This window comes from Mesitornis unicolor, unplaced genomic scaffold (assembly GCF_000695765.1).
Source record: "Mesitornis unicolor isolate BGI_N332 unplaced genomic scaffold, ASM69576v1 scaffold3465, whole genome shotgun sequence".
Classification (NCBI taxonomy): domain Eukaryota; kingdom Metazoa; phylum Chordata; class Aves; order Mesitornithiformes; family Mesitornithidae; genus Mesitornis; species Mesitornis unicolor.
The window spans coordinates 65169-83009 of NW_010184647.1; the positions used below are offsets into that span (position 1 = coordinate 65169).

General features: G+C 41.1%; 1 protein-coding gene across 1 annotated transcript in view; it reads left to right on the plus strand.

Moving 5' to 3' along the window:
* The window catches only part of SORCS1 (sortilin-related VPS10 domain containing receptor 1), a gene marked incomplete at its 5' end in the record, with an annotated part of 76284 nt that extends 60075 nt beyond the window's left edge, over window positions 1–16209 (plus strand). The window contains 5 exons of the mRNA XM_010184519.1: window positions 7993–8092; window positions 12727–12832; window positions 12999–13159; window positions 14450–14568; window positions 15856–16209. Of these exons, the coding sequence (XP_010182821.1) occupies window positions 7993–8092; window positions 12727–12832; window positions 12999–13159; window positions 14450–14568; window positions 15856–15912 (543 nt within the window). The remainder of the gene's footprint in view (window positions 1–7992; window positions 8093–12726; window positions 12833–12998; window positions 13160–14449; window positions 14569–15855) is intronic.
* Between the last annotated feature and the right edge of the window lie 1632 nt (window positions 16210–17841).

Consider the following 17841-nt stretch of genomic DNA (forward strand, 5'->3'; position numbering starts at 1 on the left):
TATGATACATATCTAATGACCATGGGGGGGCTTACTTTCTTGCTGTTTCCCCTTGAGGCAGATTTAGCTGGTCTGTTTTTGTCTGTTACATACTCATTTGGCTTATTAAGCATACTATTGAGTCTCTGTTCAGCTGCTCTGTGGTCTCATAATTCCTATGGACTTCAGAGGAAGCTTGATGTTCACTGTCCCTTGAAAATCTAAGTCTTAGTTTCCCATTTGTCAAAGTGTATAATACTAGTCTATGCCACTCATATTTTATGGATCTAAACACAGTAAGCCATGAATTGTTCGGTACAGTAATAGTAGGACTGTGGAATTTGTCCTAGGCCTTGCAACACACTTGGCAAATATACAGTCTCTTGGTGCATTTGTGTCTCATGCTCTTGTTGAGACTGGTTAGATGGTAGACATAATTTACTCCTTGAGCTGAAGAACCACTCTCATTCAAGTACCCCAATTTTATTATTTTATGTGTACACACAGTATCAGTTATTGTCATATCTCTTTGCAGATTACATTTAGAAATGTGAACTCTGCATTCCAGATATTTCCCATGGAAGACTAAAGTACCTTTTAAAAAGTTTAACTGCTCTTGACAGCTGATAAAAACCCACTGTATGAGGCTGGGGAAGTTTTCTCAATGCACAGCATGGGACAATTCCACCATAAATACACCATAAATACAGAATTTCTGAGGACATCAGATTACTTGATCCAGTCCACTTTCTGAAGTCAGTCTAAACTTATTCTTCACAGCTTCATAAAAATTAAAAGGCCTTTTCATCCTGCAGAATCCCCAAACATTTAGCTTATTCAAAAAATCTTGTATTTATGGTCAGAATATTGTGATTCTGCTTTTCTTTTTTTTTTTAAATGGGTCATTTGGTTCCCCTGCTTCATTTCACAGTAACTGAGGATGGACTGCCAACCTGTCTAAAAATGTAGAAATAATTGACAGGTGTAAGGTGCTGCTGTTTGATTTGCATGTGGTCACTGCCACACCAGTAAAATATCCTAAATCTTGTAAAAACAGCCACACAGAATTGCCATTGGCCACTTGGACGGGCTTGGTGAACGTGATGATTACGGAATTCAGACCATCTGCTTCTAAAGCAGTGCATTCTTTCTCTTCAGTGAAGGGTAAACATCTAATTATTAACATTTCAAGTAATTTTTGAGTAAATTTTGGCATTAATCTGATTCAAAATGAATGTGCGGTACGAAGGTATTCTACTTACAGTTCAGTAGAGGGCAGTGGTACAAATACACAGAGATGATTACTCGATTTTTTTCAGTGTACAGTTTTGCTCTGTAGGAAGATTCTGAAGGGTTCTCTTTTATTTATGCATTTCACAAATTTATCTTCTAGCCAGACTGTTTGCTAGTGGAGGCTTTTTGTCAAACACAGCAAACGTGTCTCCTGTTAGTTAAATGAGATATAAGCAGAAGATATGAGTATTTCAGCGATGTTTTCATATCAAGTAAAGGCTTCAGTGTTTTCATGCATTTCCCTCTAGTTCTCCATTTGCATGCTTTTATCTGGCTTATTCAAGATAACTGTAAAAGCAGAATGCAAAATAGATGCAGGAGCAACTAGTTAATGACATGTGAGGCCATCAATCTTTCCTCTGAAAAGAGCTATCAGGAATGTAGCAAGCATGATGGAGTCTTTGGCAAATGGCAACATCAGCTGGTTGGTAGCCAACTGTGCTCAACATGTTGCAGCTGTGGCCAGTATCTGTATCCAGCCAAAGAGATGGGAAGTGACATGGATGACTGAATATTAAGTGGGCAGTGATGAACTGAGGAGATTAAATACCTCTGGCGAATTTAACACTATGGAGAGTGGGATTCAGAAAGCCTGTATGTGCATATGTCTTAGTATTCTTTCCTTAAAGCAGATTTAGTTTTACTTCTGCCTCTTTATAGCTGATGGAGTTTCTACTTTTTTTTTAATACCTTTTTTTCCACCCATCCTCCTAAGCTTTAGTGTTTTAGTGTATTTACTTTCACTACTTTTTCTTTCCTCTGATTTATTTCAGATGTGCCTGTCACCAGAATTTTTTAGCAACAAAATCATGACAGCGAACACATTCAAATCTTACAGATAATTATACAAGTCAGTCCTAGAAATTAAATTCCAGGAAGAGGGGTAGATTATCTGGTGTTTACTAGGAGAGATTTTTTTAACAACTCTACCTTTGTATGCAAGTTCAAGTCTTCTACTGGGTGTTTGGGGAAGGTTGGGACAGTATTTAAGAAATAAAGGAATGTGCTTGATCAGCTGCTTCTGTGCTGTAGAAGAGGCTGTCTATATATCTCATGTCAATATCTTTGGGTTAATTCCTGCCGTGTGACTATTGGCCATCTTCATCTTTTGCTCAGTGTACAGAGAAACCCTTGATTCTCAAAACTCCTGGTCACCTTTGTTAATCTGAAGTGGATCCTGGCTTTTATGTCCAGGTTCTCTCTGGGTTCATATCTGCTGGTCACTTCTTGTCCCAGAGTAACCACAGGAATGTCCTCTGCCTTGTGCTCTCACAGTGTCTCTGGATGCTAACAGCAGCTTGAATTTAGCACTTTTCATTAAAAGATCTCAAGAAATTCCTGCAAGTAAAGCAGTGATTATGCTCTTTTCAGTGCTAAGGCAAGCAAGCTTTAGAGGCCACATGTGAAATAACCAAGGGGCAAGTGGCACAGTTTAAAGTAATCCACATTTGCCCTGACTCCAGATTTACTTTTATAATGCTGCTTCAGGTTGCTTCTTACCAATCAATGTGCATAATTCTTTCCTTAGTTGTTTATTGATTTAGTCAATGAATTGAATAGAAGTGTAGCACTCATTAGTTGAGATCCTTACACAGTATATATAAAATTATCTAGATTCTTAGCTGGTACATACTGGCACAGTTGAATCACATTCAATTAGTCTAAACCAATTTACACCAGAGGTTTCAAAATTCAATAAAGGTATGGGAAAATGCCCTTCTGAGTGATAATTCTGTTTCTTGGTGCACATGGCTCTTTCACAGTCCTAATTCTGACAAAATGCTAAGAGAAGCCAAATTAATTTTTGTTTTGTTCCATTTTTAAATTGGAATATCTTTTTTTTTTCCCTTCACAAATTGTCTGTTATTATTATTCATTATGTGTCCTTTGATGAAAAATGATACATGAGGCATGGTTTCTATTACTGAATTATTTTTGCACATCATGCTTAATTCTGCAAATGAAGCAGATAAAGTCAATGAGGCTCAGTTAAGGACCAAAACTAATTCTGAAAGCTAATTATTTTCACAAGGGAGACTCTTAAAGGCTATAAATTAGGAGGCTGCTATTCTAAGAAGTTTTGTCTTGAGCTGAGTTAGTTGCATCTCTAGGAGTGAGAGAGAAAAAGGGACAGTCCTGAGGCCAGCCTGTTCTCCAGCTGAAGGTCTAGCTGTTCAATTGGATTAGCATAGCTGTTCTGGAAACAGGCCAAAGTACTTTCATGTTTCCTTATCTGCTTTTAATACAAAAATGCATCCATGATACCACAGAATGCAGAAATAAAGGGAAGCATGAGACACAAAATGTTTCCCATTGAAACTTTTTCACTATCTCAGTGACTGAGATCAGCCTTTGCCTGGACATTTTCTTCAAAGACACTTCAGCAATGTTGTAAGCAAATTACATGAGTCAGAACCACTCCTAAGTAGAAGTCTAATAACCTGTGATCCACTGAGCTAGAAATAAACTTGATAGAATAAGAAAGGTAGAAGAGCCACTTTTCCAGTCTCAAAGTGAGTGTCCTGAGTGATCTGTGGTTCTGAGATTCCCTTGGGACCATGTAAGGACCAGAAAGGTTCAAATTTGGAGAGCAGTGTCGAATCCCAGTGTGAATTTCACAGAATCACAGAATTGCTCGGTTGGAAAAGACCTCTGAGATCATCATGTCCGACCGTTCCTGTCTACCCACTAAACCATATCCTTAAGTACCTCATCTGCCCGCTTTTTAAATACATCCAGGGATGGTGACTCCACCATCTCCCTGGGCAGCCTGTTCCAGCTTCTGACGACCCTCTCAGTAAAGAACTTCTTCCTTATCTCTAACCTGAACCTCCCTTGGCACAGCTTGGTGCCATTTCCCCTTGTTCTATCCCCCATCACCTGGGAGAAAAGACCAGCACCCACCTCTCTACAACCTCCCTTGAGGTAGTTGTAGGTGGTGATGAGGTCTCCCCTCAGCCTTCTCTTCTCCAGGCTAAACAACCCCAGTTCCCTCAGCCGCTCCTCATAAGGCTTGTTCTCCAGACCCCTCATCATCCTTGTGACTCTTCTCTGAACACGCTCCAGAATCTCAATTTGGACCTTTAGCTGTGTGTAACCTGCTCGTTGACCTCAAATACTGACATTTGTCAATTATTATGTGTACTCTCTATTTCAGATAATTTTTAGAAGTACAGAAATGCATTTTTATGCCTCTTTCTGTACTGTCTGTATGTCTATATCGAAGAAAATCTGACTTTCCATGTAAAGAGAAATTAAGATATTGTATCAGGCAAGCAAGCATTTTTAAAAACGTCTTTGAATGCGTCTGTTCTTCCCTCAGAAGTGTGTGTCAGGAATCTCCAGAGCTGCCTGAGGAAGGCAGATGTCTGATTCTCCCAAGAACTTCTGGTGCTTTTGAAGGTCTCAGTCTGTTTTTCATCTTTTGACTTAATTCAGATTCCATAAAGACCCAGGCAAAAAAGCTGCACCCAAAAAGTCACTAGGAGAGCATATCATTAGTTGAGCCAAGGAAATATGCTGTATACTCTGAGCAGCATGAACAGTTGCTGCCTGTTTTGACACTTCGCATATAGTCCTGGAACAGTGATGGCTATTTCAAACTTCTGCTGCAATACTGATGGTTTAAGGCAGAAATTGAGTTTTTTCTGAGTTGCATTTGTACAGGATGTAGTACAATGAGGTGCTCATTCATGATCAGGTAACAATGCAATGTAGTAATAATAAACTTCAGTTGTGACCGTTTCTCTCTGCCTTTCTTTATTTTTCTTACTACTTCACTTACTGTCTCTCCCCTTCCTATTATTCTTTTCCTCAGCTCGCCAGACAAGGATGTTGGTTCAGTTTTCTCTCACACACTCAGGTGGCCTGCTGGGAGGCTGCCATGGCACCTCTGTAATGTCCTTGCTAGTGTTTTGCCCTGTTTACTCTGAGCTGCAGAAGTCCTTAAGCAGGCCAGATGAGATCTCAGTGCTCCTTCATGTCACTAGTGTCCAAAAAAGTACATGGTACCTTCTCATGCTGACTTTCTCGAGGTTTTCCTATTCTTCCATTTCTTGCCCAAATCCTTGATGAAATCATTCTCCAGTACTAGATAGCAATATTTCCTAGCTGCATTCTCAGTTATATATCACATTAAGCCTCTTTTCATATAGAAGGCATCATGTATGGTTTTTTTACTTCTACTGTTTCCCTGACCATTTGGTTTTGCTGTCGCAATGTGTTGAAGAGGAATGACGTGATGTGGTTGGCTCTTTTCTTCAGTTTGCTGTCTTGTGATTGCTTTTTTACATAGGGTCAAGGTGTCCCAGCAGCATCAGGATCTCAGAGCACAAAGGAAGATAATTTCTGGAGGGATGCAGAGGAGATTTATTAGGTCATGCTTGGGACTGGAAATGGCCAGGGTGCTATTTTTCCCATTATTTCTATGAGCCACTAATGTACCTGGTTTACACCATATCCATCTGCATCTGTTGCTCCAGTTTTGGAGATGAAGCTCTCATTATAGTCATCAATCTCAGCTATTAATATGCTCAAATACTTAAAAATGGATATAATTTGCTTCTCAGGCTTTCTTCATGTACTGCACATCTTTGTGTTACCATCCTTGCTGCTCTGAGCTCAGCAGATGGCTCTTTGTAAGCAGGTGGTATTTTTTCTTTCTATTGGAAGAAATATATTTGCTGCTCATTCTGGCACCCATGAAAAAATTGTAAACTTTAAAGAGATACATTAAAAAATATAAATAAAATGGCTGTAAGAGTTATTGCCAAATTGATATTGGACCAAAGGCTCCTATTCAAGTGATCAGCAGCCAGAAATGAAGTGTACAAGCCAAGAGTATTGAAAGAACCATTAAGAATGTTAAAAAAATAAAAAAGGCAGATAAATCTCATACTGTGATGAATGATAGCCAAGGAACATCTAATCATATCTGGGTAGCATTTGCTGAAATAACTCAACCGAACAAAAATGAAGAACATGAAAAAGATGGTGTAAAAATTATTGGAATGTTCTTTTTTCTGACATTTTTTCATTAATCTTCAAGAAGGAATAAGGATTTATATAAAACAAATTAAATTAAGTGGTGAGCACTAGGATATGGTTCCTCTTGATCTTGATATGGCTATAAAAATACACCGGTCACAGCAACTGCATTTTAAGGGTTGTGGCATGGGGTTTTTTTGCAATTTTCCAACCACCTCTCCCTAATAAACCAACATACAGAACAGTGCCGATGTTCAATTGGAAAATTGCTCACTGCTGTAAGAAAATGTGAAATACATTAAACATCTAGCAAATGAATACATAAAAGATGCACAACAAACTGTGAACACCATGGCTACAGGCTGATTGTTCTATCTGGACTTTATGCCTTTAATGGCAATATGCCTGGAACTTCTTGGATATAATTAAAAAAGATATGGAGAAAGTGGGTCTGTGCATATGGTGACAAACTAACTTTAAATTAGGATTTTTTTACCAACAGATTGGACCAAATCTAAGCTTCTTCACTGTACAAATACAGATTTCATGGGGTCTTATCTCAGGAAATGCTCATCTTTTCTGTTGCATCCTTTAAGGAGGAATAACCTCCTTCATTTCTGCTAGAGCTCTGTTGTTGTCATCAGAGTTATGACAAGACAGCCTAGTGATCTAAAAGCTCTGTAGAATGTCTTTCACCTGAAAGAGACAATATAAGAGCATTTTCTCTCTGTGTGTAACTCACAAGAATAGATTGAACATGCATTTTGTTTAAGCCACGCTCTAGTCAGTAAACACCTTGAGATTCGAGCTGGTTCTGGTACGTGCTTAGGGATTAGGGAGCAGCTGGCTTGAAACTGAGAGCTGGATAAAATGAAATTTGGGGTTAGGACTTGAAATTTCAGTGCAAGCTGGGGTAAGGACTTAAACTATTAATTCTGATTCAGGTATATCACATGTTATGAACATGCTCTAAGCTAAGATCACAGAATCACAGAATATTAGGGGTTGGAAGGGACCTCGAAAGATCATCCAGTCCAACCCCCCTGCCAGAGCAGGATCACCTAGACCAGGTCACACAGGAAGGCATCTAGGCAGGTTTTGAATGTCTCCAGAGAGGGAGACTCCACAACCTGTCTGAGCAGCCCGGTCCAGGGCTCTGTCACCCTTACAGTAAAAAAGTTTTTCCTTATGGTCAGGTTGAACCTCCTATGCTCCAGCTTGCTCCCATTTCACCTTGGACATCACGGAGAAGAGCCTGGTTCCTTCCTCCTGACACTCTTCCTTTACAAAGCTGACCACCCAAATGAGCAAAAAGTTATTTGTTATGAGTGAATGAGTGTTAACAATTGAAATACTTCTCTTTGCTTGAATAGTAAATGGAGTTCACTGATGTGCTGTTGCTGGCTGGTTCTCCAGAGATGCATATGGGTGTAATGTTCCTTTGGGGCTCAATTCCCTTTTGCTGCTGGGCTGCTCCTGCTGAGTTGTGACAGGGCAACTTGTTACTATCAATTATTGTTAATCATACACAAACGACTCTGGTCATTGTACTGGCGGTTGTGTTCAGCTTTCACAAACTCCCTCTTTGTAAGGCGTTAGGAAATTGTGTTTGAAAAGTCTGGTGCCTCCGCAAAATCATTGTTTTGTGTGCAGCTTCATTTCCTGCCCACCTATTGACATTCTAAACCAATGATCAAGAAACAAATGCATTTCTTATTTTCTCCTCTTTTCCAGATTTCAGAAACACTGATCGAGAAACTGAATCAAAACCTGGTCCATTTTGAGTTGAAGCCAGGAGTTCGAATCCTTGTCCATGCTGCCCATTTAACAGCAGGTCAGTATCATCTTTCTGTGTACATCCTCTCTGTGGCTCTGCAGCACAGCAAGCAATATATTCCTTGATGGTATCAGTGTGCTATCAGCTGTATTTTAAACACTTCTTATTTTTATGTCACAATAACAACTTGGTGTATGGGCAGACATTAAAATGCCTGCTCCACCTCCCCTTCTTTATCATGCCAGAAAGATATAGTGGCTTTTGGGTTTACAGCTAATCCTTTTTTTTACTTATGTGCAAGAATTTGCTGTTGTTGTTGGAAATGCAGTAAAAGTCGCTGTAAAAATGTGTACTTCTTGGCTGTCTCTGAAATATTCAACAGCTAAGCAGCACCATGGTGTATTCAGCCTGGATCACACAGTGCAAAGGTTACCAGCTAGCCTTGGATGTAGTCAGATATTCCAGAGTCAACAAACATTCAAAGCAACTAAGCACAGCTCAGAAGATGTTCAGCAGTCAGAAAGGCCAGAACCAATTTACATATGCACACACAGAAGAATAGGCAGTTTGGACTTTAATTAACCCTATCTCAAAATGACCCATCTTCAAAATCCTGATATTTAATTATATGCTATATATGCTGTCTATTCTGTATGCTAAACCCTCATTTCACATCACAGGCCCTATTTAACTATTATAAGAGGTGAGACAAACAAATCTGTGCTCAGGATTCTTAAGAATTCATTCCTTTTTTCCAGAAGCTGCTGATAATTCTGATCAGTTGGTATCAGCTTCTTTTGGTAACTTGCAAACTAAAAGCCTCTGTTAACTTGTACTAGCAAAGTGCTCTGCAAAAAGCTTTTTATGGTATGGACAGGTCTGCCCAAGCTGGTGTAAGTTCGTGTGCTGCCTTGTCAATAAAGGCAAGGAAAACAGGACTGTTAAGAAAGCGTGTGATGCTACTGCAATTAAATCCCCTTAGAAGAAAGCCTTGGTGTTTTCAGTATTTAATTTTTCCTAAGCAGAACTTGCTAATATCTGCCCTGGAAATTTTGGTGCATGATTTTGCCTTGCATTAGCTGTGGAACAGATGATCAGATGCTTACTTTTAGACATGTTAGAACCAAAAGCACAAAAAAGCAGAGATGCAGCACAGCTGAGTAATCTCTTAAAAAACCAAACAACCAAACAAACAAAAACCAAAACACAACAGCTTGAGAAGTCAATATGTTTGATTTTTTTCCCCTCCTGTAGATTGTAAAAATAAAAAGTAATATACATGATACAGAAGAATTGCATGATTTTACATTTAAGATTTAAATTCATGTATTTTTTACATAATAATTGTTCTCAAAGAAGCAAGACTTGGCTTGAATTTTCAATGATGACCAGTGATACTATATGCACTTTCAGGAAATGCTCAGTGCCAACCTCTTGGAAAAAAGTGTATCTGAAGGCATCTTAATGTGAGCTTGAAATGTGGAGTTACCTGCAATTGCTCATCATTTTTTAAATTTATTTCTGGGCATTTACTCTGCCAATGCACACGGCTGTTTTACATTTTGGTCAATGTTCATTAAAGTCAAGATCAAATCCCAAATGAACATTTAGACAGGACTACTCTGGCCCTGAATACCCTGTAGGCCTTTTATAAGAAATCATAGTTAGAAAGAACCACATTAGGTATTCCTGGGCAAGGCTCATCTTTACCTCTTGCTACTGAAGGGACATTCCTGATTTCATGTAGTAGAAACAGATGACGCTTAAAATCACGTCTCTAGCCCTGCCTTTAATACAAGATGAATCTGGATCCAAGTTTTGTGCTGTATGCAGGAGCCTCCTGCATCTCAGAAGAGGAATTCTCTACTTGAGGGAGTGCACAGGGTGCTCAGCTACTGGGGAGGACCTAGCTAAAAGCCAGGTAGCTCCAGTCTCAAAGCCAGTTAGTTAGTGGAGGTACTGTAGCACTTTTCTGGGCTACTAAACCTTGTCTGCTGCCCTGCATGAACCAAAAGACAAGGTTTATCAGAGTGACATACTGTCTTGCTAAATAACAATATGGCCTCCAGGCACATGCTGGCCTGCTTCTTGCTAGCTCAGGCTGAAGCAAAGCGTACTCAGCTCAGACATGGTGCTCACCAAAAATACATATTTTTATCTGTATTTACGAACACACCAGGAATGAGTACTATTTGTCCATAATAGATGCACTCATTTGTCCTGTAAGGTAGTCTTTGTTGTACTTCTCTTCAAAGCATTGGTGAGATGTGACTGCTGTAGCTGGCTTCACGATGTCCTATAGGAATACTACAGGATTTTGTCTCTTGCAGAAATACAATTCAGTAAGAATGCAAAATGAGCCTGTACTGCCAAACTAGATATTAAAAAGCCCAGCTAACAGCCACTGTGAGGTCTTTAAGGGAATATGGCTCCTTATCAAGATGCAGAAGTTCTCTGTCTAAATAAAAGGCCCAATTTCATGACATCAAAGCTCAGGAATAGTTTAGAATTTGACAAAACGCTAAAAGAGGGATTTACTTCACTGCTCGAAACTATTGTTTTGGTTGTCAAAGAAGAAAAAGAATTGACCCTTTGAAATCCAAGCTTTAAAAAAATAAGTAAATAAAATAAAGTAGGGAAACCTGGAAGACAAGCCAGCACCAAAAACAGTCCCTAGAAGACACAGTCCTGAGGGATGCACATGCCTCAGAGGTGCTGCTCTGGTCTGGTATCCCTTCTTTCACAGCCTTTTCACTATGACTCTGTGTTGGACTCCTGGCAGCTATGGGCTGTAGTTTACTGAACCGCAAAGCTCAGCATGTGTTTGTGTAAGTGCACACATATGTATAGGTATGCCTACATTAATGTTCCCATGCCTCAGTGCACATGTATGTTCCTCTCTGCATGTGTGCCTGGCCATGCATGTCAGAAATTTCTGCAGCAGAGGAGCTGCAGGGAACAGAAGTGCAGGTATCTAAACAAGCTTGGTGTGGATATTTAAGCAGAACCTGTAGAAATGAGCCTGTATTTGTGTGTGTGTGCATGTGTTGTATGTCAGCACGTGCATTCCCTGGAGCACAGGAGAATGAAAGGCATTGAGCTCAGCACATTTCACATCTCCATCTTCTTTGTTCAGGCCACACTGGAGGAAGGATTTATTTTTGGCAATTATGGACAACAGATTGCAACCCATTCATCATGTTCATTCCTTCTTCTCGTGAAAAAAAAATTAAAACAATGTCCCCAGCCCAACAAACAACAACCTCAACTTTAAGGCAGACTAAAATACACTAGTATTGCTCACAAAGCAGTTAAACAGCTGTTTATTAGCAGACTCTCAGCGCAGCATTATAACAAGAACATTGAGTGATGCTGAGCCTGAATTGGTTGGAGAGCTACTTTGTCATCCCACTGCAGAGACCCATCAAATACAGACACAAAGGGGACAGAGTGGAGGTGTATGAGGAATTCATAACAACATCATTTCAGTGCCTCACCTTCCTAAGGATACTATGCTTGATGTGGGAAGGAGTTTTTTCACTTCTCTTTGTAAATTTCGGCTTTCTCAGGCTGGGTGTGACAGCTGACAGTGTCCATTCGTGTGATGTGTGTGCCTGAGTATTTGCTTGCATGAGTGTGTTTTCTTGTGTTTGATGGCTCTGGTTTAGGATAGGCCTGTTCAGTGTGTGTGAAGAGGGACAAGAGACAGAGGATGTTTGTGACCGGTTCAAGTTAACTTTGATTGCTTTGCAGAGGAAGGCACTACCTATGCCTTGTTCCATGTGCAATGTCAGATACAGTGAGGATGTATCTGCTCTATGTGTTAGCTCACAGAGATTGCTGGACCTATGTGTGTTCATCTATGGATGCTAGATGTCTTTGTGTATGTGTGTATGAGTGATGGAAGCTAACTTTATTTAATACAATTTGCTTTGTCCACGCCTCTGACTGTTTTATGTGGCCTCACTTTGCAAGGGCCTATGAAAAGGTGGTGAGCAAAACTAAGAAGCAGCACAGAGAGACTTCTTGTTTGATTAAGGTTTGGGTTTTTTTCTTGAACTTGTGCACTCTCTTTCATGGAAGACTTGTGGGAGAGAAAGCAGGACACCAGGGGAAAGAGAGTAGAACATGTTCAGAAGAGTAGGAATTGAATAAAAGAAGAAACTGAAAATTTCAGAGGTGTGACAAGATCTTGCCATGATAAGGCATGGATGCTGAAGCAGTGTCTGTGAATGGCACTGAACTTCTGCTCAGGAAGGAAGAGGACAATGGTAAACATTGTTCCTTAAGTAAAATTGAGGACTCAGTTGCTCATTATTAACTCTGCATTGGGAGCTATCCAAACTAGCTCTAAGCAAAATAGAAAGTCAGCAAAACAAGTTAGCCCGTGGGTAGCTCCAGGATCATCCGGAAAATGCTAGTTTTGGTACCCAAGTGACCTAATTTGCCACTACCTTAGATAATTGTCTGCAATATGAGAGAGTATTTTTCGGACAGTCCTGTAATAGGCCAGAGAAGAGAGGCTTCTAAGGAGAAAGCTATGGGGCTTCATATCAATGGGTAGGTTTAGCTTCACAAGTGGTCTAAACCCAGATTTCTTCCCAGCTGGATTAGAAAGGAAGAGAAGCCCTGGAGATGTGTGAACAGACAGGGCCTGGGGGCAGTTCTAACCTTCTCTCTCTCTCTTGCAGCTCCCCTGGTGGACCTCACTCCCAGTCACAGTGGTTCAGCTATGCTGATGCTCCTCTCTGTCGTTTTTGTGGGTCTAGCCATATTTGTAATCTACAAATTCAAAAGGTATGACCATCCCTAAGCCATTTCCTTCTCTCCATTGCCACCTTTCACTGAGGTGTTTGGGTTTTGTTTTGCTGGGTTTTCTTTTTTACAGTGATTTGTTACTAAAAGCTGATGCTACATCATCTGCTAGAGTACCCCACAATGATGGTTTCTGTTAATGTTTTAGGAAGATTCCTGGCCTTAATATATATGCACAGATGCAGAATGAAAAAGATCAAGAGATGATCAGTCCAGTCAGTCAGAGGGAAAGCATACCTAATGTCCCTCAAAGTGAGCTGATGAGCCCTGAGCAACTAGTAGATGAGAAGTTGGAAGTCCAGCCCATAGGTAAATAACTTGCAGCATCCCGCAGCTGGTCAGACTCTGACTTGTAATTGGCTAACCCTTTTCTCAGCCTCCCCCCTTCCCATATTCCTGCATACTCCTCTTCCCATCCTTTTCTGCTGCAGCATTAGTTTTGCTACAGAAAACTTTGCTAACTCTCCCCTCTCCCTCACTGTCATGACGAAAGGGAGGGGAACAACTTTAGGCTTTTTCTCTCTCCTAGTTGCTCTTATGTAGATCTCCTCCCCTTTTCAAAAAACCTGCCAGCACTTAACTTGCACTATAAGGCAATTTAATTTATTTTGCTGGGGCTGATGTAGTTGTGGGGCTAAACCCCCCACTTAAGGCATACCCAGGAGAACTTCAGCCACCCTCACCTGGAACATGGAGGTGGGCAGGTGATTTGGTAAGTCAGATCTAAAGCTAAATATTCATTGATGTTTTGACTGCTGTGGCCTTTGTGCTGTGCCAAACCTTGTTGCCAGCAGCAGAGCTAGACTGGCTGATTCCCAGGGAAATTGAGCAAAACCTGGGATCTCAGCATTGGACAGCTGAGTTTGCCCTCAGGCTGATTTATCCACAGACCTCTGTGGTTGAAACCTAATACTTGAAGTGGGCATATTGGGATCAGTCACACATTTGCTCATGCTTATATGTTTTCTTTTATCCTGACTATAGTAAAAGTGTTGAGATGGAGCAGGGAGGTTTCAACCTGGGGGCATGTTCTGCTAAAGCCAGCATTGCTTGGGCATTGCTCGGGCATTGCTCAGCTTCACTTGTGTGTGAGGTGACAATTCTGCAGCCCCAGACCAGAGGTACAGTACAGGACCCCTGCAAATAAGGACATGAACCTATTTTAAAGGAGTTAATATTTCTAGCTGTTCTGTCCCAGACAGAAAGGAGGCATAGTCATAACAGATGCCTTATTTGCACAATTTATCAGCTTAACCAAACCTTACCTGAGGATGTTCCTAAATCATATGGGAGTGTTTGCTAAAGCAGGCTGGGTGTCAGCTACTGCAGAGTGGGAGCAAGGGGAAGGGCAATTAAAGGAGGGAATATGATGTGCTAAGATTGTGGCCTGTGAAACATCCTGAGAGAAAAAAGAAGAAAGTTTCTTGATGAAACTGATGACTAAGCTGGAATCCCCACTGCAGTCCATACTGATGTCTCCTCACCTGTTCACTAAGGAGAGATCTGGTAGCTATTAAAAGCAGACCTGGACATCCCTGCTTAGCAGAACACAGGATGGAGTGAGGGGACCAACCTTCCCATGTGGTGTTCCCCATACAGAGCAACCCCAGGCCACAGTCCAGAACCCAAGGAAAGGAAATGCAACCAAGGTAGTCTGGACAGAGGACTTCCAAAAGGCTTGTGGATCACCAAGAGGTTTCAAGCCAAGACCCGGAGCGGTGGGTCCTAAACTTTAACAATTCTTTTTTGTTTGTTTGTTTTCCTTTCTTTTTCCCCAGAAGCATCTAAGGCAAAATTGATGTAAGATGCTAAGGGAGAAACACCCAATTTCAGGTCAGGAACTCTCTAGAGTTAGAGATGGGCTTTGAGCCTCCCCTTTCTAAAAGAATGTAGTAACCAGAGTTCATGCTGTTCCAGGGGTAGGAAAGTACATGTTTTCCCAGGTCACTCAGACTGAAGTGGCAAGAATCAGTTTACTGCTAGCTCTGTTCCAGGTATCTTCAAAACTGCTTTTGCTGGTGTTGGAAACTAATGTCTTGATGCCTCTAGGATAAGAGTAGTCAAAAGTCAATTTTGGTGGTAGGTTTTAATTTGGTGTAACTATAGCATTTCTAAGTTTCTACAATAGCTGGAATTTTGTGTGTTTCTCAGCTGTGCACTGTATTGAACCAGAAATTGGCCTTTTATAGCTCCTTGTTTTGCACCTGTAACTGCAGTAGTGAGCACAGAAGGTAAATGTGTGGGATACATAGACTCAACTCTCTATCAGGAACCAGTCCAGCAAACTTCTTAAGAGTGTTTTTCCACCCTGTCAGTAAGATGAATGAGGAAACTGAATCAGAGCTCATTGATAAAATGAAAAGGTCTGGACCTAGGTGTGGACAGAATAGGAAGTGCAAAGGCTCTTCATTTTCCTATACAACTACTTCATCTGTTCTTGGAAATCAGCAATTTATTTTTTAATGAGTGTTCTTTCTTTTGGGAAAACAAAGCAAGACTGTCATTGGGTGTTTCTCTTTTGTATGCTTGTTCAGAAGCCAAGTTTTTTCAACTCCTTTAACATTCAGGGATCCTTCCTTGGAGAAATCCAAATAAATGTCCCTGGATCATTTAATTTTCTCTCTAAACTCTGGCAGCTAAACCCCATATTTTCTAGATGTGAGTGGTTTAGGCTTTTCTTTTGCATATGCTAAGCTGAAATCTCCAATACCTTATCATTGCAAATAAGTTACACATTCCCTCTGAAGAGCTCAACCCCTCCTTCCCTCCACCCCTCTGCTCTGGTCTCTCCCTCTTCTGTTCAACTTGGGTGAATCATCTTCATTAGCAAAAGAACAGGACATTACCTTCAGTGTTTTGAATGACAAGAAGACATTTCTGGAAGAAGTGTCAGTCTGGAACAGTTGAATCCCAAAGGCCAGCAAGGTGATACCTTCAAACGTCTTCCTTGGCTAAACACACCTGTTATTTACTAACTCTTTTGTTTTGTTCTTTCTTTGCCACAGGAAGTATTTCCACAGCTGCTGAGCCCCAGAGCACAAAAGAAATCCCTACCTATGTAAATGGTTGAATTGAGGACACCGATATATATCTATATATATAAAAAAGAGGAGAGCTCACTGCATTTGGATTTTTTTAATTCTTCAAATGACAAAGGGTTTTTAGCTTTAAGCCTGTGCATGTGGACATTATACTGAGACCATAGTGGAACTGCATTGTACAGGTGTTCAATTTTAGTGGGGGGTGGGGGGAGAGGAACTGGTACCACTATTCACTCCTGCGTCCCTTCCCCTCACCCCTCCACTCTCTTTTTTTCTGATCTGTCTCTAATTTGTAGAAAATTCATAATTATATAGGCCAAGAATATGCATGGGGGTCTCTTCTTTAGGGTGAGGGGTGGGCTGGGATGTGGGGAGAGAAGGGCTGGGGGAGGTGGGAGGGGACTTTTAGGGTTCTTGGCTTTAGATTTAACTGCTCTTTTAGCACTTTGGGCTGCGGGAGGGCTAGCCGCCCCAGCAGACTTTCATAGGACACACAAAGAATCACACTGGAGTTTAAAAGGCACTGAAAATATTCTTGGTCAGTCTGGTTTATGTCTTTGTTTGGACTCTGCCCTTCATTCCTCTAGCTGCAGCTGCTGCCCGTGCCCCACAGCTGCGAGGAGGCTGAGTGCAAGTGTGGGCGATCCCAACTGCAAGGCCAGGCTCTTTCTTAAACAGCTTTTTTAGCCTACTCACATCAAGGCATCCCACTGATAGCACTGTTGAAAGATAACTTTTTGCCTCCTAACTTTGAATAGGACAGAATTAACACACATTACAGGAAGTGAGATTTGTCCATACTGTACTTGTAGGAGGTTATTGCCAGCTCAAACTTACATTGTACTTTGTACCAGCCTTACACCTTCAATTTTGGCTAAGAGAAAGCCCTAGTAACACTCTCAGCTACGTTTAGTGCTGATGTTTGGATTTGTCTGTGGAAGTCCCAGGAGATCTTGAGAGTCATCCCAAGGCCTGTCAGTTTTTTGAAAGACACCTTATCCATAAAATAGGAAGCAGGGAAAGGTCTATGAGCCATTTCCTGTGGCCTTCCTGGCAACTCCCCTTGGTTGCAGATCTGGAAACTCCTGTCGCTCTGGGCAGAGGAGGTAGAGTGAAGGAGGATTTGGCCTGAGATTGTTGCCTTGCATTTTGAGCCCCAGCACCACAGAACCACTCTTGTAGAAGATTTGATTTCTTATGAATAAAATAAGCTTGTATCTTGCACTGCAGCTGGAGATAAGGCTGCAGGACATGTTCATGGAAACTATGCAAGGGAACAGCAGGGTGGCAGGTTTAGCATACCTTGAACAAGTCCTCCCAAGACACTTAATATCTGGCTGAAGCCTTTTCTGTGATCATCATGGCTGTTGATTTCCAACACAACTCAGGTAAATCTAGCACCAGGATTTTGATTTGAAGTGCAAAGAGAGAGAAAGACAATAACTGATTTACACTTACTTAACTGCATTCCGTGAAGGTAAGTAGAGGCCAGTTCGTATTCAGTGCAGCACATTTAGGAAGCACCCTGATTCCTGACATGAGTGGGTTTTGTTCAGTAGACATTGAGCCTGGCAACCTGAGTCAAAAACCAGAGAAAGCAGTGTTGTCGGCATTGCCCAGAGTCCCAGGGCGGGGATTTGGTGGTGGTAGTGGTGGTGGGTTTGAATTTCTTTATCACAAATTGGGCAGGAGCCCAAATCAACCTAGTTGCTGGCAAAGAAAAAAGTGATACCAAGTATAAAAATATTAGACCCATAGCAGTTACAGGATAATCACAGTACAGAGTCCTCTGCCTCTTTCTGTAGTTTCTCTGAAGACAGGTAGAAACACAGCAGTTTGTATGGCTTTGCTGTTATCTTTGCAACTACAGCTTTAAGAAAGATGGGAAAGTTTTGGCAGCAACTGTATAATAATCCCCACTGAAGTGCAACATTAGCCAACTTATTTTTA